Raw genomic sequence first — 21,921 nt, forward strand, 5'->3', positions numbered from 1 at the left:
CAGAGCTCACGGCATGAAATTTGCGTCTTTGCACATCCGTCATAAACATAGCAACAAACTGGGTGGGGAACCCTGCGTTTCATCTTAAATAAATGTGGTACAGGATGTAGTCACCGCGGATCCAGGCTTCCAAACAAACAACAATCTTTGCAAAGAATCTCATGATGATACAACTTTGGAAGCTCTAAAACCAACAGAACTCATGAGAAATGGCAGTCTGATTAGTTATACACCATGTACTTCGGTGTGGCACTAAACTTCTGGTAACCCTTGATCACCTTGTTCACAGCATCAAGGAAATCTTTCTCAGTCACTGTTTTCCTACGGGCACGAATGGCATACATCCCAGCCTCTGTGCATACACTCCTTATATCCGCTCCTGTGATAACAAACAGGTAAATGTGAGGACCTGATTGTCTAACGAAGAGGCTTCCAGTTAAACAATCCTTCAGCAGAAGGCATGCTGGAAAAAAATGACAATGTGCACTCACCAGTGGAGTTAGGGCAGAGCCGTGCAAGAAGCTCGAAACGAATGTCTCGCTCGCAGTTCATGGTGCGTGTATGTATCTTGAAAATTTGGGTACGGCCCTCAAGGTCAGGTAGTCCGAATTCTACCTTTCTGTCCAGACGACCAGGACGAAGAAGTGCAGGGTCCAAGGTATCAGGCCTGCAAAAAGCAAATAAAATGTGGTCAGCTTCTCAGTCCCATCCATATGGCCAAGATGTTTTATAACCATATCAACCATGGGGTCTTTACAGCTTGTATTTGAATTTTCTGAATCATAGTTTATCAGAAAATAGCTTTAGATTATTGAATACAAGGCAAACAATGGATGACCACGAAGCAAGAATGGAAAAAAAAACAAAATACCTGTTAGTTGCCATGAGAACCTTGATGTTTCCTCTTGCGTCAAACCCATCAAGTTGATTTACTATTTCCAACATTGTGCGCTGCACCTCATTGTCGCCACCAACCCCATCATCAAAACGAGCACCACCAATAGCATCAACTTCATCAAAGAATACAATGCATGCTTTCTTCGAGCGGGCCATCTACAATAGAAGAATTCATGTCACAAAGACTGTTGATGAAATAGAACCCAAGTGCAGAAAAACTGGATGAACCTTTGTGAACTTGCAATCCTAAATATACCTGAAACAGTTCCCTAACCATCCGAGCACCTTCTCCAACATACTTCTGAACTAACTCGCTTCCAATTACACGGATGAAACAAGCATCAGTTCGATTCGCTACAGCTCTTGCAAGAAGTGTTTTGCCAGTACCAGGTGGACCATAGCAAAGGACACCCTTTGGAGGGTCAATACCAAGCTTGACAAACTTTTCTGGGTGAAGCATAGGAAGTTCAACAACCTGCAAAAATGGTTCAGCTAAATAAGATACGCACAAAACTAACTGCAATGTATATACTAGCTCAAGGCAAGGAAAAAGGTTTACATACTTCACGCATCTTTTCAATTTGCTCCTTGCATCCACCAACGTCATTGTATGTCACATCCGGTTTCTCCTCCACAGTCATCATGGTGACACTTGGGTCAATTTTCGGTGGCAGAGGAATTTGAATCTGGTACTTGTTACGATCAACACTGCAACAGGATCCAATTGTGAGATCGTATGCCAAGGTCTAATTTATTTACAAACAATAGCATACAAAGCACAGAGAAATGGCCTATATGGCTCAATGATGTTTTATCAATCCAGAAATAAATGCACAGAATTAATTTCAGTTTAGTAAACTTTGTCAATCATAATGGTTTTATTTAATTTTGTCAACTGTAAACATTATGTAGGGCAGCAAGTTTGATATTCCAGAATTCTACAAGCAAACTAAAGGAACCTGTAACTAAGCCAAGCAGATGACAAGGCTCTAGTTCTGAGATTCAATATGTTTCCAATTAATATTGTTTCCTACCAAATAACTCAAAGGACACTCCAAAATAAAGATTGTACACAAGATTAAAGAATTTTGCTCAGAGAACACTAAACATCCAACAAGTTCTGTAGGAGTTAATGCACACATCTGACAAGTTCCATAGGAGTTAAAGAATGTAAATTGGCAACGAAGCAATGTTTTCCCAAGCTATGTCCTTTCCTATGGACATGCAATCATCACATGAATGGCCATTGTCTTTTTCAAGACTTTATAAACTCACATGACCAGAAAGAACGAACTGGTCTATAGATTATTTTTAACTCAACCATATAAATGCATCAAGTGACAACAGCACGCAAGGAAGGTGTGAGCAGAACTGAATGAAGTATCATGCATTAAGACCACAATATAAGACTAAACAGAAAAAACCAAAGGATAGGATAAGTGGGCAACATACCCGACTCTCATCCCTTCCTCGATATCAGTTGGGGAAACCTTATCCCCCAATCCAACCACAAACTGCATGATCCAAAATAAGCAATAAGAAACAGAGGTGAAATTTCTAGGTTGCGTAGAATGAAATAAATAACATACCTTTGCAATTTGTTTTACATTTATAACATATTTGGCATCATCAGTATTAGGGCTTATAATCTTTGTACACCTTGCTACCTGCAGAAGGAAAATAGAATTTATAAGTATACTGGCATGTGTAAAAATGAAACAGAAAAGATTCAGCTCCTAACTATCATGTATACTAGCTTGTGCTCAAAACTGCAAAAACAACAAAGCGACATAATAGAAGGCTCAGTTAATATACTTGCAATGGCTGCTCTTCTTGCATCATCTGTTTATCTGACACCAAATCCCACTGGCTAGGTGGAGCGAGCCCTGTATCAGACTCCTTTATCCCTGCATTGTTTTTTAGTAGAAGAGCATATGCCTTAGGTAATTACAATTCAAAGGTACCCTCCTAACAACCAAACAAGCTGATTAACTGCAGAAGAATATGAAACTCCAGACATGAGATCAGGTTCTAACTACCTATTATGAAACATGATGAATTCCCAAAGCAGAAATAAAGTTGGAGATACATTGTGCATACTACATATATAGCCTGAATATTGAAGCAGTTCCATGTGGTATCCTCAAGGCATATATTCCCAAAGCATCAATCATAAAAATGATTGCACAAAATTGACCTAAAATATTTAAAGTGTGTCACATAATGAAATATCTCATCACTACATCTTAAGTTAACTATATGCAGTATCCTCAATTAATCAAAGTCTCTATTTTCTGCAAGTAAGAAGCCAGCTGAAACAACTGTTCCCAAGTTAAGTATGCTGAATCAAGTGTTGCCGAGTTAACAATAGAACTTTACAAAGGTCTCCAATTCTAAATTTATGAACTGAACCAAGATAGCAGATGGATAAAAATTCCACCAATTGATCCCTTGGAATCTAACTCGGAAGCAAATTGGGTTACATCTCCGTTGCTAGACATAAAAAAAATGCATAATAAAACTCTCACTCACCACAGAGGTCATTGATTTTCTTTGCCATTTCCTTGATCTCCTTCTCGACCTTCTTAATGCTGGTCGAGTACGGCCCAAGCCCCTGCAACAACATTCAGCCAGCCAAAATTAGCAAACATCAGTGGTTTCTCTCCCCTCAGATAACACACCCAACCTAAACCTGGTAAAAGCACGAGTCCTTCACAAACAGCAGAGGAAATCAAAACCCTAGACCGATCTCGAGCCCAAATTCCACCCAACATAACTCTGAAGCACCAATCCAGGACCAAGCACTAAGAAGAACCCTAGATCCAAGAGATCAGATAGATCCAAATGAAGGGTCGCGGCACGCACGTAGGTCTTGAGAAGCGCGATGTCGTCCTCGTCGAGCGGGCGGGGATTCTTCTCGTTCATGATATCATCCTCAGGCTCTGGAGCCATGGCTGTCCTCCCGGACGAACGGTGCCTTCTCCGGCGGCTAGGCGAGGCGGCGGCGGCGGCTCAGGTCCGTGGGAGCGAGGAGTTTGGAGATGGCTTTTCGTCTGGGGTGCTTCAGACTCGTTTTATCAATTTTTTCTTACCTCCTCTGCAAGCGAGGCTTCTGCACCGTGTGATCCTGATCGGACGGAGGTAGGTATCGTGGCTCTAGGCCTCTAGCTCAACATTATGGCACTCGTGGCCTAAATGTTTCAAAAAAAGAAAAAAAATACATAATAGCCGACAAGGTCCCTGAAATTTCACTTAAAGCTCAAATTGGTCACTGAAGTTGCAATTTATCCATTTAGATCCTTGAACTCTCATATTTGGTCCAGTTTCGTCCAATTTGAAATGCTCCTTTTTGGCCTTGTGCATTCATCTTTTAAACTCTCAATATTTGGTCCTTGAGTACATGAAAAGGCTTTGTTAAGGTCGAAATTGCCTTTGTCGCCTTAATTAGCCCACCACCTCTTGGGATGAGCTTGAATTTCAACACTAGCGTGAACAATCATACCCATTCTTGCTGGCGAAGATGTTCGCAATTCACACCGCCTGTTTTGGGAAATATGGAAGAACGCTAAGTCAAACAAAGCCAGATTGAATGTAGCAGGCTTAAATTTCAAGCCAATTCTTTTACCAATTTCATTAGTATTGTTTTCTCTATCCTCCTCTCTCTCTATATGTGCAATGTTATACTATATCTTATAAATGTGGAAGGAGGGACTAAGGGAGTCCTATACAATTCATCGCGTACACAAGTAATTTCTCCACAATTACCACCATCAGGGTGCTGTTAATTAGCAGAGTATAAATCAATCGTGCAGTACAAAAAATACGGGTAAAAACAAGAGGAAGAGCATCACAAAAAGATACATGTCGGTTTTATGTATAAAAGAAAGCTCCTCAAAATTCAAAAACAGTTAACTCATCCATCCGAGATGATCCGTGCTGATGAGTTATCTAGAGCTAGCTAGCTAGTCGATCTTGTAGAACTTGGAGGGCTGGAGCCCCGCGGTGAAGTTGAAGTACTTGAGCGCCTCCGCCCAGCGCGGGTTGCTCTTGAGGCGGTGCACGCCGATGGTGGTGGGCATGAACTCGTGCTCGCACTGGTCCACCGGCACCGGGTTGCGGTAGTCGTGGATGGCCGGCTTGGCGTTGAAGCGGTTCTTCCCCTTGCCCCCGATCCGCAGCCAGAGCCCGGTGAGCATGTCCTCCGTGCCCACGCTGTGGTTGCGCGCCACCTCGGAGCTGGCGATCCACTCCACCAGGTCCCACGAGAGCGCGTACCCCATGCCGGCCATGTACTCCCGGAACGGGTCCATGCTGTCGCACGGGATGGTGGCGCCGTAGTACATGTCCTCCCGGGGCATGGCGCCCAGCGAGTCCACCAGCTGCGGCAGCCGGAAGAAGATGTCGTCGTCGGCCTTCATCACGTAGTCGTACGGCTCGTCGGCGTAGAGCGCCGCCACCGTCGACAGGAACGTGTACGTCTTGCCGCCGTTGAGGTTCTCCTCGCACCCGTCGAGGATGATCACGTCGCCGTGGGCCAGGATCTCCAGCGGCACCAGCACGCGCTGGTCGTCCTTGTACAGCCGGCAGAAGACGAAGCGCACGTCCACGTGCGCCGTCAGGTTGTTGCCCGGCGCCAGCTGCAGCCCGTACACCATGCGCAGCAGGTGCCGGCGCTCGTACAGGTCCGCGCGGGTGAGCACGCCGATGAGCAGCCGGAAGTCGGGCTTCCGGACCACGGCCTGCTCCCCGAGGCGCGCGGAGGATGCCGCGTAGGCCCCCGCCGCCGGCGGAGCGCACGCGCTCATCATCGCCTGCAGCTCGAACTCCTTGGGGTACACGAAGAAGAAGATGAAGGCCAGAAGCACCAGGGGCAGCAGGACCAGCGCCTTGCTGGAGGCCGACAGCCGGGGGAAGCTGCCGTGGCCATGCCTCTTCATTGCGGCGTGGAGACTGTTCACCGGCTTGCCGTTGCCCATGGAATTGAGCAGATTTCTCGGCGGCGGCGGCGGCATCGATCGATTTGCAAGCAAGGAACAGAGTCGTCGTCGTTGTTGCAGATGAGCAGCTTCGACGCGGCTGATCTTGCTCCAACTGGGGGAGGTGTTGCTACTATAGCTAGTTACTATTCACAAGAATTTCTGAGCCACCTCTGCCATGGAAATTAAGAGCACGTACGCGTGCTTCTTCTATGCAAGTGGGAGCTAGCGACGAGTGGTACGATGCTATCTAGCACTGAAGATTCCGTGTGATCGTGGTGGTGCAGTTGGGGGAGCTTGGCGAGGACGGCAATGGCGACGCTTTGCGTAAAGGTAGGCGACGGCGGGGCGGATCAGTCAGCGGAACGGAAGGAAAGGAGGCTCGACATGCGAGGCCTGATCTTGGGGGAACGTAACCTGCTGGAGTCAACGGATATACAGAGGCACGCCACGCCAATGTACAGAGGAGAGGCTGGAGGACATTGCCCAAGAACTTGTCCAGCTTGGAACATCAACTCAGCCTCCTAGACCTCTCTTTTTCTTGAGCCAGGAGTAAGAGTAAGATCGATGGCTCTACTAGTATTTGTCAACACTTGACGACGACGCCTTGCGTGAGGAACAAACCAGCCCGACGAACTTCCGGGGATTTTGAACTTTCACGTGCCATCTTTGCCTGTGATAACAGCAACACATCATCAGAATATAGACTTTACCACTGCATCTACCTACGCAACGTCAGCTATTAGTTGACTGTACATAGGAGCAGGGCTCACCGTTGTTCAGAGTCTGGACCTGCAAAGCCTGCCGATACATTTCTGGCGATCGAGCTCAGCGCAGTGAGCCCTGAGGGCCAGAGGCGGCTTACTTACTGGTGCGTAAGATCCAAAGTCACTCGATTGGTGATGTTGTGCTAGCGTGTAGTTAGTAGTGGATTGCTATTGTTATGCTGCCTGTGATGTGCTCATGCTTATACCTCTCAACAATTTGCTACTCTTTGCTATGAAATCTTCAGTCGAGACAGCAGTGATGTCTGATTGTCTGAATTGAATCCACATGGATGGCATTGATTTAAATCAGTAGATTTTGGTCTAGGAAGCAGGAAAGTTCAGTTTCCGAAACCTGATTTGCATTCAGCAACGTAAAGTCTGGGTGATGATAACTGATTGGCTCCTGCTTGCGCTCGTGCTATTGGTGATCTGAATGTAATGTTTCTGCTTGTGAGTTAGTAGCTGGTACTGTAACACCCAGGAAAACAGCAGACGGTCTGCTAGGAAACGGCGGACGGTCCGCCCAGTTAACATCTAGATATATTACCTCCTTGTGGGACCCACCTGTCATATCTTCTTTCCTCCTCCTCACGTCGACTAGAGACGAGCTCCGCTCGTGCTCTCGCGCCGCCGTCGCCCCCTTCCGTCAATCTCCCTCCTCCAGCCACCACACCTCGATTCCTTGCGCGAGCATCGTCCCCAGCACCTCCTCCACCTTCCCCAACCCCCAGTCCGGCTTCTCCCGGCCGGAATCGCCCCAACCGCCACCGGTCACCATTGGAGCCCGCTTGAAGCTTGCTCCACCGTCGATCCGCTTCTCCGGTCATCCTCTGCCCGAACCGACCGCGAGAATGGATTCGTGGTGAGTTCCTTGTGCTCCCCGGGTTTTTTCCCCTTCCGTTGTGCGCCGCCGGCGCCGGTGAACGGCCGCCGCCACCGCCGCCGCGCTTGCTGCCTGTTGTGCGGTGTCAAGGGATATGAGTCGCGGACGGTCCGCCTAGGAGGGCCGGACAGTCCGCCGGTTAGGTTAGAAGTTGTCTAGAGACGATGTTGTTTTTGGTGGGGTTCGCAGGATTGAACTGCGGACGGTCCGCTATTGTAGAGCAGACAGTCCGCCGTAGAGTCTAGAGTTTTATCCAGAGACGTTGTCGTCTCTGGTGGTTTGACAGAGTAAAACTGCGGACGGTCCGCCAAAGAGGCCCGGACGGTCCGCAGTAGAGTTTAAAATTTGTCCAGAGGCGTCGTTGGCCCTGGTGGTTTTGGGAAGCTAAACTGCGTACAGTCCGCTATTTTGGAGCGGACGGTCCGCCGTATAGATTTTAAATTTGTCCAGAGAGGCTGTTGGTTCTGGCGGGTCTGCACTCTTTGTTAAAAAAAAAAGATCAAAGTCTCAGGTTGTGTGTGGACTACAGACTTTTGAATGCCGTCACAATCAAGAATAAATACCCACTCTTCCGAATTGACACCCTGTTTGATCAGCTATTCGGGGCTCGGGTATTTTCAAAAATTGATCTCCGCTCTGGTTATCATCAGATAAAAATTAGAGCCGAGGATATTCCCAAGACGGCCTTCTCCACCAGATACGGGCTCTATGAATATCTGGTCATGTCTTTTGGGTTAACAAATGCCCCTGCTCATTTAATGTATCTCATGAACTCAGTATTTATGCCCGAGCTGGACAAGTTTGTCATGATTTTCATCGACGACATTCTTATATTCTCCAAGAATAAAAAAGAGCATGCAGAGCATCTTCGCATTGTCCTTCAGCGTCTCAGGGAGCACAAGTTATACGCCAAATTCAGCAAGTGTGAATTTTGGCTCAAAAAAGGTGCAATTTCTAGGCCATGTCATCTCGGAGGACGGTATTTCTGTCGACCCCAGCAAAATCCGAGATGTGCTAGATTGGAAGACCCCTGAGACAGTTCCGGAAATTCGAAGTTTTCTTGGGCTAGCAGGATATTATCGCCGGTTTGTACCAGACTTCTCCAAAATTGCTAGGCCCATGACATAATTGCTTAAGAAAGGGGTGAAATTTGTTTGGGACGACAAATGTGATAAGGCTTTCCAGACATTGAGAAAGCTTTTAACGTCGGCCCCTGTTCTGGCTCAGCCAGATATCACTCGATCATTCGATGTTTATTGTGATGCATCAGGTATGAGTCTTGGCCGCATTCTCATTACTGCCTTTGACTTAGTCAGGTATTACTCTGGCCTTGACGCTTGTGTGTAATGCTTTAGGTATGGGCCTCATCTGCATCCTTATGCAAAATCAGTGGGTGATTGCTTATGCTTCCAGAGTTCTCAGGCGGCATGAGGAGAATTATGCTACTCATGACTTGGAGCTAGTAGCTGTGGTCCATGCATTAAAAATCTGGCGACATTATCTTCTGGGTAATCTGATTCATATATATTCAGACCACAAGAGTCTCAAATATATTTTTACCCAGAGCGAACTAAATTTGCGCCAGAGACGGTGGTTAGAGTTAATTAAAGATTATGACCTGGAAATTCATTATCACCCGGGCAAGGCAAATGTTGTAGCCAATGCGCTGAGTCGCAAGGCAAGTTGCAACTGCATCTCAGCTACTGGTTTGCATGAGACTTTGTGTCAAGAAATGGAGAAGATGAATTTGGCTATTGTAGCTGAGGGTACTCTTGCTAACATTGTTCTAACTCCAACCCTCCAAGATCAAGTTATTGCGGCTCAGAAAAACAATAGTGGTATGGAAAAGATTCGGCAAAGGCTTAAGGAAAATGATCCTCGAGTTGCATGCTTCAATCTAGATGGCGAAGGTGTTTTATGGTTCAAGAACCGGCTGGTGGTACCTAAGGATTTAGGACTCCGGAAACAAATTCTTGATGAGGCTCACATCTTTAGGTATTACATTCACCCGGGCAGTAACAAGATGTATCAAGATCTCAGGCAGCGATTTTGGTGGACAAGGATGAAACGGGAGGTCGCCAAATATGTGTCTGAGTGCGATATCTGTCGAAGGGTCAAAGCGAGTCATCTCAAACCTGCTGGCATGCTACAACCGTTGGATATCCCTTCGTGGAAGTGGGAGGATATTAGTATGGACTTCATTGTTGGGTTGCCTCCCATATCAAAGGGATATGATTCTATTTGGGTTATCGTTGACCGCCTCACTAAATCCGCTCATTTTCTTCCAGTGAAGGCACGTTATTCATCTCATCAATATGATGAGATATATTTGGCCCGCATTGTGAGTCTTCATGGCGTACCCAAGACCATCATTTCAGACCGAGGCTCACAATTCACTGCACGTTTTTGGGAACAATTGCAGGCCTCTCTGGGCACTCAGCTTATTCACAGCTCATCTTATCACCCTCAGACCGATGGTCAAACTGAGCGAATCAATCAAATTCTGGAGGATATGCTTAGAGCTTGTGTGCTCTTTTATAGCAAGAAATGGGATGAATGTCTGCCTTTAGCGGAATTTTCTTATAACAACGGTTATCTCAAGCATCAGAATGACTCCTTTTGAGGCACTATATGGGCGAAGGTGTAGAACTCCAGTGAATTGGTTAGAAGCCGGGGAAAGGAATGTGTTCGGCCCTGAAATGGTCAGTGAGGCAGAAGAATAAGTCCGGTTCATACAGGAGAATTTGAAAATAGCCCAGTCTCGACAGAAAAGTTATGCGGACAAGAAACGTCAATCCGTCTCATTCCAAGTGGGAGACCATGTTTATTTGCGGGTATCTCCAATGAAAGGAGTCCAGCGATTCGGAGTGAAGGGAAAACTCGCCCCTCGCTATGTTGGGTCTTTTCCTATCATTGAGCGGTGTGGGCCGGTAGCATATCGCCTGGAACTTCCTGCCCAGTTATCCGCGGTTCATAATATTTTCCATGTCTCTCAGCTCCGGAAATGCCTCCGTGTTCCAGAAAAGGTGATTGACATAGAAAAATTACAACTGGAGTCCGATCTTGTCTATTTGGAGTATCCAATCAAAATTGTTGATCACAAGACCAGGGTCACACGGAATCAAACCAGTGATTTCTATAAAGTGCAATGGAGCAATCACTCCGAGTGGGAAGCCACTTGGGAAATGGAAGAATTTATTCAATGCGAGTGTCCTGAATTGCTACAAACTTATCGAGGTACCTCACCTTTCGCTCCCGTTTCAATTAGTAACTTCACTCTAAATCTCGGGACGAGATTTCTTTAAGGGGGTAGGATTGTAACACCCAAGAAAACAGCTGACGGTCCGCTAGGAAGCGGCGGACGGTCCGCCCAGTTAACATCCAGATATATTACCTCCTTGTGGGACACACCTATCATATCTTCTTTCCTCCTCCTCACGTCGACCAGAGATGAGCTCCGCTCGTACTCTCGCGCCGCTCGTACTCTCGCGCCGCCGTCGCCCCCTTCCGTCGATCTCCCCCCTCCGGCCACCACACCTCGATTCCTTGCGCGAGCATCGTCCCCAGCACCTCCTCCACCTTCCCCAACCCCCAGCCTGGCTTCTCCCGACCGGAATCGCCCCAACCGCCGCCGGTCACCATTAGAGCCCGCTTGAAGCTTGCTCCACCATCGATCCGCTTCTCCGGTCATCCTCCGCCCGAACCGACCGCGGGAATGGATTCGTGGTGAGTTCCTTGGGCTTCCCGGCCTTTTTCCCCTTCCGTTGTGCGCCGCTGGCGCCGGTGAACGGCTGCCGCCACCGCCGTGCTTGCTGCCGCCTGTTGTGCGGTGTCAAGGGAAATGAGTCGCGGACGGTCCGCCTAGGAGGTCCGGACAGTCCGACGGTCAGGTTAGAAGTTATCCAGAGACAATGTTGTCTCTGGTGGGGTTCGCAAGATTGAACTGCAGACGGTCCGCTATTGTAGAGCGGACAGTCCGACGTAGAGTCTAGAGTTCTGTCCAGAGACGTTGTCGTCTCTGGTGGTTTGACAGAGTAAAACTGCGGACGGTCCGCCAAGGAGGGCCGGACGGTCCGCAGTAGAGTTAAAAATTTGTCCAGAGGCGTCGTTGGCTCTGGTGGTTTTGGGAAGTTAAACTGCGGACAGTCCGCTATTTTGGAGCGGACAGTCCGCCGTATAGATTTGAAATTTGTCTAGAGAGGCTGTTGGTTCTGGCGGGTCTGCATAGTTGTACTGCGAACGATCCGCCACTTGGGCGCGGACGGTCCGCCGCTTGGGCGCGGACAGTCCGTAGGGCATTCCATTTGAAGTAAAGTAGTTACATTGTTGAGCTGCCCTCAATTATTTCATATACATTCGTGTAGCATCCGCCGTTGAGGACGTCGTGTATGAGGTGGTAGCGGCACCAAAGGAGCAGCCGGATCAAGCCCAGGAGGGGAGGTGTGAGAACCCGGCCCAAGGCCCGTCTGACCCCAGTTCTGAGCAACAGCCACAATGCAAGCCCCGGTGCACATCCTATTAATTTATAACACCTATATATGTATTTATTACTTGTGCATTACGTTTAGAAGTTGTTTGAAACCCTAGTTGCATGAACCCTAGGTTTCCTTGAGTTATACTAGTATGTATAGGACGATAGAAATGCTATGCTAGATAGAGTTCGGTAGAAGTCGAGTAATTTTTAGTTACTCGCGAGATATAGGATAGTTTTATGTTTCCATATATGTGTTATTCAGCTTGGGATGAAAGTCTTGGAATGAAAGAATGAATAGAATCTGAGACCGGGCGGGAGAGGTGTAGTTCCGCCTGTGTCGGTTAAGGACCGAGCCGTTGTTGGCCCTGCTGATCATGTTTGAACTGTACAAAACAGCTTTAAATTTAGAATTTACATAAAACGAATGACAGCAGCGGAAGAGAATATGACCTGAGAGAAGGAAATTTGATTGAGAACCAATAAAACAAAATGATAACTATGAACACGTGAGGACATCACATCGAGCCCACTGATGCGAATCCTGGTTAGCTTCTATACCTGAAACAGGGTAAACAACAAACCCTGAGTATACTAATACTCAACAAGACTTACCCAACTTTTGGGTATACTTAGCCCACATATCTAGACGTGCAATGCTTGCTGACGGGTGGATTTATTTGCAGAAAAGCATCTAAGGGTAGATCCTTAATTTCAAAATTTTAACTCCAAATTATAGTTATAAAGTTGCTACACATCTATGATTTGCAGATCTATAACAATCAATGTGAAAACATAATTGATTAAATAACATCAACATGTATCATATCATTTTATTTCATTTCCCTACTACGATGTGACTCGGAGATCAAGGTGCTCATGTCCGAGAGCGACTGACGGCGAATCGATCCGATTTAACCTTGCAAGGTGGACCTAACCAACACGGCACGCATTAGCCCCGTCGGACCATACGGACCAACCATTCCCCTCCCTGCCTCGAACTACAGGACCGCCCCACCATCATATGGTCAGCCGAGCTCAACGTGAGACCACCAAAAGTAAACATATGCAACCCCATTTCTCCGCGACTACTCAACTACCCCAGGAGGTGAGATGGAGTCATGTACTTTCGAGGTGAGGCAGTACTCGGCTTACCGGTTTCGACTACCTCCTACTCTCGGTATGCGGTTAGTACAATTCAAACATGACCAGCAGGGCCGACAATGGTACGGTCTTTAACCGACACAGACGGGGCTAGACAGTTCCCGCCCGGTCTACAATTCATTTCCTTTCCTCCATATCCCAATATTCCATAATCAAATCATAAAGACATCCTATATCTCGCGAGTAACCGGAAATTACTCGACTTCTACCTAATCCTATTTTTAGCATGGCAAGGATAACGACATACACATACTAGTATTCCGACCAATGGATCCTAGGAATCATGTAACTAGGGTTTCATCCAACGCCTAGAAACTTAATGCATAATCAAGTAAATATATATATAACATTTCATAAGTTAAAATAGTAGGTTATGCTCCGGGGCTTGCCTGCGGGCTGCTGCTCAGAGCTAGTGTCCACTGGGCCTTGGGCCGGGTCGTCACGAAACTCCTGCGGGGCTTGCTCCGTCTGCTCCTGTGGCTCCGTGATCACCTCGTACACGACTTCCTCGGTCGCGGATTCTATATGTATGCATATAAGACAATGTGTAAATGTCATGCATATGAGACAATGAGTAAACGCCAACATGACTTTGCCACTAGAAGATAAATATTAAACAAATTAACAATTTACATAAAATGACGCAGGTATGGTGATAATTAACTTTAACCCTAAGTGCTAGGAACAATTAGAGGCCAAATTATCAATTAGAGCATGATTTACTATAAAATAAAATATGACTAGCAAAGACATTATTATTTGCCTCTTATAATTTGTATAAAAATTTACATGTAAAACTATTATTATTCCTATACACATATTTAAGTTTGGTTACATTTTATATTCATATACAAAACTAAGTCCTATGAGTATGAAAATTTTATGGTGGATCACTCATGCTTAAAGTAAGCTACTACAAAAATTTCACAATTTTTAGATTAACAGATCTATAGAAACTAATTAAGCAAGACTAAACACAATTTAAATTTTTGCAGGGGTAAAAAAAGGTCATTTTGCCATCATGGATATTTTTCCTCCATAGATCTTACTCTAACAAATCCAACAAAATTTATCTCATATTTTTCACATTTTCCCTTGATTTATAACACATTTTTGAAGTTTCAGCACAAACTAAAGGAACTAATTAACCCTAACCCCTGACCCGTGGGCCCCATCGGTCATTGAAACAAAACAGAGGGGGCGGCCAGGCTAGGCGCGCACGCCATGGCGTGGCTCGCCGGCGCAGGGGTGGCGAGGCCCGCGGCGGCGGCCGACGGCGGCCCGCGCGGCTCGCGGCGCAGGGGAGGGCGAGGCAGGGCCTGCGCACGCGCGGCTCCGTGCAGCGGAGCAGCCCGCGGTGGCGCAGGGGCGACGCGACGGCGGCGGCGCTCGCCGTTCCAGGCGGCGGTGAGGCCAAGCGGCGGCGAAGCAAGGCGGCTCGAACATCAGCGCAGGTAGGCGGCCTCGGTGCGTGCGCAAGGGTGGCGGGGGGCGGCGCTAGCATGGCCCGCGGCGTATGGCGGCGGCGGGCGGTTCGGCCGGCGGCGGCATGGCCGCGTTCCGGCGTCGGTGATGCAAGAATCGAAGGGGAAAGAGGCGCACGAGTAGGAGCACCTCACCTAGGTTCGATTTGAGCTACTGGACGAAGAAAACCACGGCCGGAGGTGGGTTGTCGGCGTTGAGGTGGATCTCGGGCTCACTGGTGACCGGCAGCCGCAAAACCAATGATTTTCGGTGCACTGGTCGAGGGGGCTCGCGAAGGAGGGGTCGAGGAGGATGCTAGGGACGTGGAGGAACTTCTGGTACGGTGGATTTGGGAGCTATGGAGAAGAGCTCGCGAATCGGGCCGGCGTGCGAGAGCAGCTTCATGCGTCGTCCATGGCGAAACTGAGGAAGGAGAAGGAAGGGGAACGGAACGCAGAAGGAAGTAAGGCAGGTGGCGAGCTCGGGAAGGCGTCGTGGATGACTTGACGACGTCGCCGGCCAGCACAGCACAACAGAGTAGCTTCGAGAGGGGAGGCAGCTGGCCGATGGCCATGCCTTGCCCTGTGCCGAACAGGGAAATGGGATGGCAAGGATGGAAGGGTGGATGACGAATGGGCCATGGCTAACAGTGTTTTGACCCGCAATTAGCGCTTGATCCATGTGCTAATCATCGGGTGTTACACATCCTTCCCCTCGTCAGTCCTCAGTTCATCCAACCCCTGCTCTGCAGCCGCCGATAGCAGCTGATTGTGATCGGATGCGGGATGACCAGATGAGGACCAGACCATCCATCATCGTCCTCGGACGTGGAGACTACGGGAGTGCGGGCTGCGAGTCTTGCAGCGAACGCGAGGCAGGGGCACAAAGGCGATGGCGTCCTTGGCGTCCGTCCTAGCCTCCTGCCGGTGCCGTCGATCCTCCCACTGGTGCATTCCGGCGTAGCCTTTAATGGATCTGAGAATCTCGACACGAGACGGGTTGGCCGGCGGAAGACTCGCCGGTGGGAACGGCGGGCGGCCGGCGGGTGCGAGGAGAGGGAAAGGCGACTTTGAGTTTGAGTTGTTGGTGATCGCCGGTCCCGTTTGGCCTACGTTCAAAGTACATACGCAAAGGCACTGCGGCGACTAATCCGTATTCTGAATCGGAAGCATCAGCAGTACCGATCGGTTCATCCTAACCGGAAAGCCTGGGAACACCAAATCCGAGCTACCACCGACTCGGAAAGCCTGGAGGTTGCAAGGCCGCCATAAAAGGCTGAGGCACCCTGCCCTTATCTCCATCGAAGCCAAACCAGAGCCAGCGTTCGCCAAACATTCAGCAACCAACGCAGGGTCCTAGCTAGTGCACGAACCCTGTCTGCGAGGCAGCGCTCACGCAAGCGAAGCAATCATGGCGAACGTCTCGGGGAAGAAGATTCTGACGGTGGCGATCTCGTTGCTCGCCGTCCTGGCTCTCCTGTTAGAACTAATCTTGATTTAGTTTCTGCATGTGCACGTTTGTTAAGTAGTACTTGCATGTAGTCAATAATGTCATGTAGAAGTGTAGAAATTTGCATTGCAGCAGTGAGTGGTGCCGAAAGAAATGTAACGGCGATGCGTGTGAAACGAGCCGTGTGATCGGAGAAGCGGCCGGAGGCTCCAACATCTGATGCATGCAGTGTGACATGCATGAGATGAGCACGGCAGGAGTGCATGCCCTGTTAGTTCGGGTCAAGGCCATGATGAGATTTCGTGGCAGGAGAATAGGATGGATAGGCTTGCATGTCATCTGCACGTTTGCATTAGTTTAGGAGAGTATGGCGCAGTCTACGCATGGATCAGACTAGCCGGTTGTTATCCTTTGCATGTACTTCAGTCTATTTATATGAATGAAAACGATGAGAGCTGTGTGGCTTGCGTCGACCAAAAGAGACTTCTTGTGCTGCTGTGTTTCTTGCGTGTGTGTGTGTGTGAGCCACCAGAAAGCTAGTGTTTGTGATAAACACTCGTGAGAGGGGGAGTGATTCCTACCAAAAGATAAGATCAAGTGTTTGTGATAAACATTTGATCCTGTGAGTGTGCGATCCCAACAATTGGTATCAGAGCCAAGTTGATGAAGACGATGCCGCGTGAAGATTCGTCATCAAGCAGCAAAGCCATCGTGAGCGGTGGCTTCGGCAGCTCGACGGCGACACCGGCGACGACAGGGAGGCTCCCGTTCCCGTTGCTAACAAGGACGAACTACGCAGCGTGGGCAATGAGGATGAAGTTCATCTTGCGAACCAACGGCGCATGGGGTGCCGTTGATCGTGGGAAGAAGCCAACAACCGAGGATGTCGATGAGGCCCAGGACCAGCTGGCCTTGTCGATCATCTCCCAGTCGGTCGACGACGAGACGCTGCTGCGAGTTACGAAGAAAGAGACCGCCTATGATGTGTGGGAGGCACTGCGCTCCATGCATGTGGGTGTCGAGCGTGTCCGGGAGGCAAGGGTCCAATCCTTGCGAGCTGATCTTGATAACCTCAAGATGAGTGATGCAGAATCTGTTGATGATTTTGCTGGTAAGTTCATGACACTAGTTGCGCGTATCCGTGAGCTTGGTGATGCAGTGGAGGAGAAGTATGTCGTGAAGAAGCTGCTGCGATCCGTCTCCACTAAGTTCATCAATGTTGCATCATCAAAGGTGCTGTTCGGCGACATCAACAATATGGCCATGGAGGAGGCCATTGGGTCATTGAAGGCCCATGAAGAGCTGCTTAAGGGACAGGAGGTCCGATTTGAAGAGCAGCTCCTCATGGCAAGAGGACAGGACTCGGTGCGTGGTCGAGTCCATGCCCAAGGGAGCCGGGAAGGACGCAAAGACAAGAGCAAGGTAAAATGTTATAATTGTCAAGATTATGGACATTTTGCTTGGGAGTGTCCTAAGAAGGGAAAGGAGGAGAAAGCCTTGTTAGCTCAAGGCTACGCCAGCGACGAACCTGCTCTTCTCTGAAGTTTGTGAAGGCCTAGGGAATCAAGATTAGGGGGAGATTGTTAGAACTAATCTTGATTTAGTTTCTGCATGTGCACGTTTGTTAAGTAGTACTTGCATGTAGTCAATAATGTCGTGTAGAAGTGTAGAAATTTGCATTGCAGCAGTGAGTGGTGCCGAAAGAAATGTAACGGCGATGCGTGTGAAACGAGCCGTGTGATCTGCGAAGCGGCCGGAGGCTCCAACATCTGATGCATGCAGTGTGACCTGCATGAGATGAGCACGGCAGGAGTGCATGCCCTGTTAGTTCGGGTCAAGGCCATGATGAGATTTTGTGGTAGGAGAATAGGATGGATAGGCTTGCACGTCATATGCACGTTTGCATTAGTTTAGGAGAGTATGGCGCAGTCTACGCATGGATCAGACTAGCCGGTTGTTATCCTTTGCATGTACTTCAGTCTATTTATATGAATGAAAATGATGAGAGCTGTGTGGCTTGCGTCGATCAAAAAAGACTTCTTGTGCTGCTGTGTTTCTTGCGTGTGTGTGTGAGAGAGCCACCAGAAAGCTAGTGTTTGTGATAAACACTCGTGAGAGAGAGGGGGAGTGATTCCTACCAAAAGATAAAATCAAGTGTTTGTGATAAACATTTGATCCTGTGAGTGTGCGATCCCAACATCTCCTGCTCCAGCCATGCGCCGCTGCACGCCCCGTCCCTGTAACGGCCACCATTGACGGCAGCCGGAGCCTGCACCTACCGCTCCGCGGGTCGCTGCTGCGTGGCCCGGAGAGTGTTGCGTTCGACGGCCACGGCGCGGGACCCTACAGCGGCGTCTCTGACGGCCGCGTCTTGAAGTGGAACGGGCTGGCACGCCGCTGGTCCACCTACGCGTACGGCCCGGGTTACAGCGCCAAGGGCTGCACTGCATCCAGGACTCGGCCAGCGGAAGTCACAGAGAGCACGTGCGGCCGTCCGTTGGGCCTGCGCTTCCACTACAAGTCCGGCAACCTCTACATCGCCGACGCGTACAAGGGGCTGATGCGTGTCGGGCCGGGCGGCGGCAAGGCGACGGTGCTGGCCAATGAGGCCGATGGCGTGCCCCTCCGCTTCACCAATGGCGTCGACGTCGACCAGGTCACCGGAGAGGTGTTCTTTACAGACAGTAGCATGAACTACCAGCGGTCGCAACACGACAGGGTCACGGCTACTGGAGACTCGACGGGCTTGCCAACTGAAGAGCCAGGGTGGACTCGGCATCAGGAACCTGTTGTTGCAGAATAAGTGCCTTCTTCTCAAGACACTACACAAGCTACACAACCCAGGAAGATGGCAATGGGTATCCGAAACCCGAGTACCCGACGGGTTTTACCCGATAAGAAGACGGGTATGAAATGAATTTTCTATCCGTGGGTATATTATTGGACAAAATCTTGTACCCGTCGGGTATGGCGGGTACGGGTGCGGATGTATAATACCCATACCCGCCTACCCGCGGGTAAGAAATACCCGCACAAAAAATAAGTCATCTTAAGTGTCTAACTCATTTTAGCCCATATGGTCCATGAATTTGGCCCAAATCCAATTAATCCCTCCTAGTATATATATTGTTGAACTCTTCTTTCAAATCCTACTCCACACTCACTCCAATTTTAGTTTGAAATGAATTGTTTTTCATATGAATATGTGATATTTATATGTAATTCTCGGGTATGCTTTTCGGGTACGGGTTACCCGTCGGGTATAAATTACCCACCGGGTACGGGTATGGAAACATTTTCCTACCCGTGTACGGGTACGGGTAACCCGACGGGTAAAACTTAGTTCTAGCGGGTACGGGTATGGGTGGCCAATACCCGACGGGTATGTACCCGTTGCCATCTCTACCCAGGAGACTCTGCCTGGGCAAGCTGGGTCCGAAACCGAGTAAACATAGTGACCATGAATGGAGACATAGCGGGTGCCCACTGGTCTGACCTTGAGGAACTACTCCCTCTTTACAGGGCTGTGACAGTGGGCGAGATTGGCAATGGCCAATCGACTAATTTCTGGGAAGATAAATGGTGTCACCAAGGGAGGATGAAAGACCGTTTCCCGCTCCTCTACAGCCACGCTGTCAGTACCGATGCATCAGTGGCATGTATCATGACTGATGGGTTGCGAGGGCACCTGATGCCACGACTGACCGCGGCGGCCAGGGCAGAGCTAGCGGAAGTGCAAGAATTTCTTCAGAGCGTCGTTCTGACAGAAGAAGATGACCGCCGCACCTGCCCCCTATCCACTGATAAGCAGTCATTAGAATCTGGCCCGATATATCGGCTGATGATACGTACACTTGGAGATCCCCCTACTGATTTCTACAGATTCGTGTGGGAGAACCGAGCTCCGCCGCAAGTCCAATTCTTCGCCTGGCTGCTGGTGCAAGACAGGCTGCAGTGCCGAGACAATCTCCACAAGAAAGGGATCGTGGATGACCCAGTCTGTGAACTCTGCAAGGCTGCTCCGGAAACCTGCACGCATCTGCTACTCGATTGCCCCTTGGCCCTCCAAATCTGGACCTGCCTGGGATACATCACGGACAGATGCACTGCGAGCACGATCTGGGAGCTAAAGCGCCCACCGTCCGTCCCTGCAAAACACTCGAATGCATGGTGCTGCTGGTTTGCTGGCATATTTGGAAACACAGGAACGAAGTAATCTTCCAGCAACTGCCCCCCTCAGCTTCTCGTATGATTACTGCATGTAAAGAAGATGTTAAGCTGTGGAAGTTCCGCTTGAAGACAGTTGATCGTCCCATCGCCGAGGTCTGGTGCCAAGCTCTGTGTTCGATGTAATACGCCACTAACAAAACCGCTAGAAAACCCCTTTTTATCAATGCTGAACTTGTAAGATGTAAGCTTTGGCTCAATCATTGCCTCATCAATGAAATCAGGTAGGGGACTCTCTCCCCTCCCGTTGACCGTCAAAAAAAAAAGTATCCGAAGACGAAGAGTGTCACGGTGCTGCAATCCGGTATCACGTACCCTAATGGTCTCGCTATTAGTGCTGATCGGACACACCTTGTCGTAGCACTCACCGGACCATGCAAATTGATGAGGTACTGGATCAAGGGTCCCAAGGCGGGCACGTCGGAGCCACTTGCCGATCTACCAGGCTATCCTGACAACGTTAGGGCTGACCTCAAAGGTGGATTTTGGGTAGCACTGCACCGTGAGAAGATGGAATTGCCATTTGGTCCAGACAGTCACCTTCTTGCTGTGAGGATCAATGCTGACGGACAAGTGGTCCAGATGATGAAAGGATCCAAGAGCGTAAGACCGACCGAGGTGGTGGAGAGGGAAGGCGGCAAGTTGTATATGGGCTCGGTGGAATTACCTTATGTTGGAGTAGTTAGTGAATAGGAAATTTGATTTTTATACATAGTGCTTTGTTTTAGGTTTGCTATTTTTCGATGTTGCTATGCTCTTAGAAGCTTGATTTTTTTAGAGTAAATTTCTTCAATGCCATCAAAAATTTTATGTATTCCCTCAATGCCATCAATATGAATTATCCCCTCAGACATTGGAGGAAGACTAGAGTTCTGCAAATAAATGAAAAGAAAGCTAACAAGCAGTCCAATGTATACTAGATCTCTACTACTCTACACCCGGTAGATGTTGTTGTCCAAGTCTAGATGGTACATGTTGGAAGGCGCGAGGCCCTGCGTGGCGTTGAAGAAGTGGAGCGTGCGCGCCCACTTGAGGCGGTCCTTGAGCTTGTGCACGGCCACCGCGTCCGCCCTGTGCTCGTGGCGGAAGCAGTTGATGTCGGCGTCCATCTCCCTGTCCCAGTAGTCGTACATCCTGGGCTCCTCGTTGTAGACGTTCTTGTACCTGCCCCCCTTGCGCAGCCAGCCGCCGAAGTTGACGTCCTCCCAGTCGTCGTGGTCGTCCCGGAGCTCCGGCGTCTCGGCGATCCACGCCGCCACGTCCCACGACACGATGTACCCCATCCCGGACATGTACTGCTTCTCCGGCAGCCAGTGGCAGGGCGTCAGGTAGCCGTGGTACGCGTCGCGCCGCGCCTTGCCGCGCAGCGACTCTGCCAGCGACGCCAGCCGGTAGTAGGTGTCGTCGTCGGTCTTGCCCACGTAGTCGTAGGGCCGGTCCGCGAACAGCCGCGGCACGGCGAAGAAGTAGGCGTAGGTCATGCCGTCGTTCATGTTCTCCGTGCAGTTGAGCACCAGGATGTCGCCGTGCGCGATCACCTCCAGCGCCACCAGGATGCGGTCCTCCTCCTTGTCGACGGCGCAGAGGACGAAGCGCACGTCCACATGAAAGTGATCGGTGCTC

The 21,921-nt window shown here is 49.3% G+C and overlaps 4 protein-coding genes across 4 annotated transcripts; 1 reads left to right on the plus strand and 3 right to left on the minus strand.

The window, feature by feature from the left end:
- Positions 1 to 11: 11 nt before the first annotated feature.
- On the minus strand, positions 12 to 4,005 carry LOC120644267 (26S proteasome regulatory subunit 7A). Its single transcript, XM_039920854.1, has 10 exons — positions 3,763 to 4,005; positions 3,430 to 3,511; positions 2,713 to 2,804; positions 2,487 to 2,564; positions 2,350 to 2,411; positions 1,461 to 1,605; positions 1,154 to 1,372; positions 872 to 1,053; positions 492 to 667; positions 12 to 379 (listed from the first exon to the last, which is right to left on the minus strand). The coding sequence occupies exons 1-10, from the start codon at positions 3,847 to 3,849 to the stop codon at positions 222 to 224; spliced, it is 1,281 nt and encodes a 426-aa protein (XP_039776788.1). The 5' UTR covers positions 3,850 to 4,005; the 3' UTR covers positions 12 to 221.
- A 640-nt stretch (positions 4,006 to 4,645) lies between these two features.
- On the minus strand, positions 4,646 to 6,513 carry LOC120644274 (beta-1,3-galactosyltransferase pvg3-like). The gene has a single exon (XM_039920864.1). It carries the CDS (start codon positions 5,907 to 5,909, stop codon positions 4,860 to 4,862), a length of 1,050 nt encoding a protein of 349 aa, XP_039776798.1. The 5' UTR covers positions 5,910 to 6,513; the 3' UTR covers positions 4,646 to 4,859.
- Positions 6,514 to 16,032: 9,519 nt separating this feature from the next.
- LOC120656438 lies at positions 16,033 to 20,991 on the plus strand. The gene is made up of 4 exons (XM_039934525.1): positions 16,033 to 16,100; positions 16,725 to 17,493; positions 18,284 to 18,816; positions 20,550 to 20,991. Exons 1-4 carry the CDS (start codon positions 16,033 to 16,035, stop codon positions 20,989 to 20,991), a joined length of 1,812 nt encoding a protein of 603 aa, XP_039790459.1.
- Positions 20,992 to 21,103: 112 nt separating this feature from the next.
- On the minus strand, positions 21,104 to 21,921 carry LOC120644279. Its single transcript, XM_039920875.1, has one exon. The coding sequence runs from the start codon at positions 21,789 to 21,791 to the stop codon at positions 21,231 to 21,233; it is 561 nt and encodes a 186-aa protein (XP_039776809.1). The 5' UTR covers positions 21,792 to 21,921; the 3' UTR covers positions 21,104 to 21,230.

This window comes from Panicum virgatum, chromosome 1K, assembly GCF_016808335.1.
Source record: "Panicum virgatum strain AP13 chromosome 1K, P.virgatum_v5, whole genome shotgun sequence".
In the NCBI taxonomy this organism is placed as follows: Eukaryota; Viridiplantae; Streptophyta; class Magnoliopsida; order Poales; family Poaceae; genus Panicum; species Panicum virgatum.

Coding starts and splice junctions, on each gene's coding strand:
- LOC120644267 (XM_039920854.1), bottom strand. CDS start 3,849: ATGGCTCCAGAGCCTGAGGATGATATCATGAACGAGAAGAATCCCCGC. Junction 2,565..2,712: donor AAGAAGAGCAGCCATTGCAA/GTATATTAACTG, acceptor TTCCTTCTGCAG/GTAGCAAGGTGTACAAAGAT. Junction 2,412..2,486: donor ATGTAAAACAAATTGCAAAG/GTATGTTATTTA, acceptor TGGATCATGCAG/TTTGTGGTTGGATTGGGGGA.
- LOC120644274 (XM_039920864.1), bottom strand. CDS start 5,909: ATGCCGCCGCCGCCGCCGAGAAATCTGCTCAATTCCATGGGCAACGGC.
- LOC120656438 (XM_039934525.1), top strand. CDS start 16,033: ATGGCGAACGTCTCGGGGAAGAAGATTCTGACGGTGGCGATCTCGTTG. Junction 16,101..16,724: donor CTCGCCGTCCTGGCTCTCCT/GTTAGAACTAAT, acceptor AATTGGTATCAG/AGCCAAGTTGATGAAGACGA. Junction 18,817..20,549: donor GCTACTGGAGACTCGACGGG/CTTGCCAACTGA, acceptor CCCTCCCGTTGA/CCGTCAAAAAAAAAAGTATC.
- LOC120644279 (XM_039920875.1), bottom strand. CDS start 21,791: ATGAACGACGGCATGACCTACGCCTACTTCTTCGCCGTGCCGCGGCTG.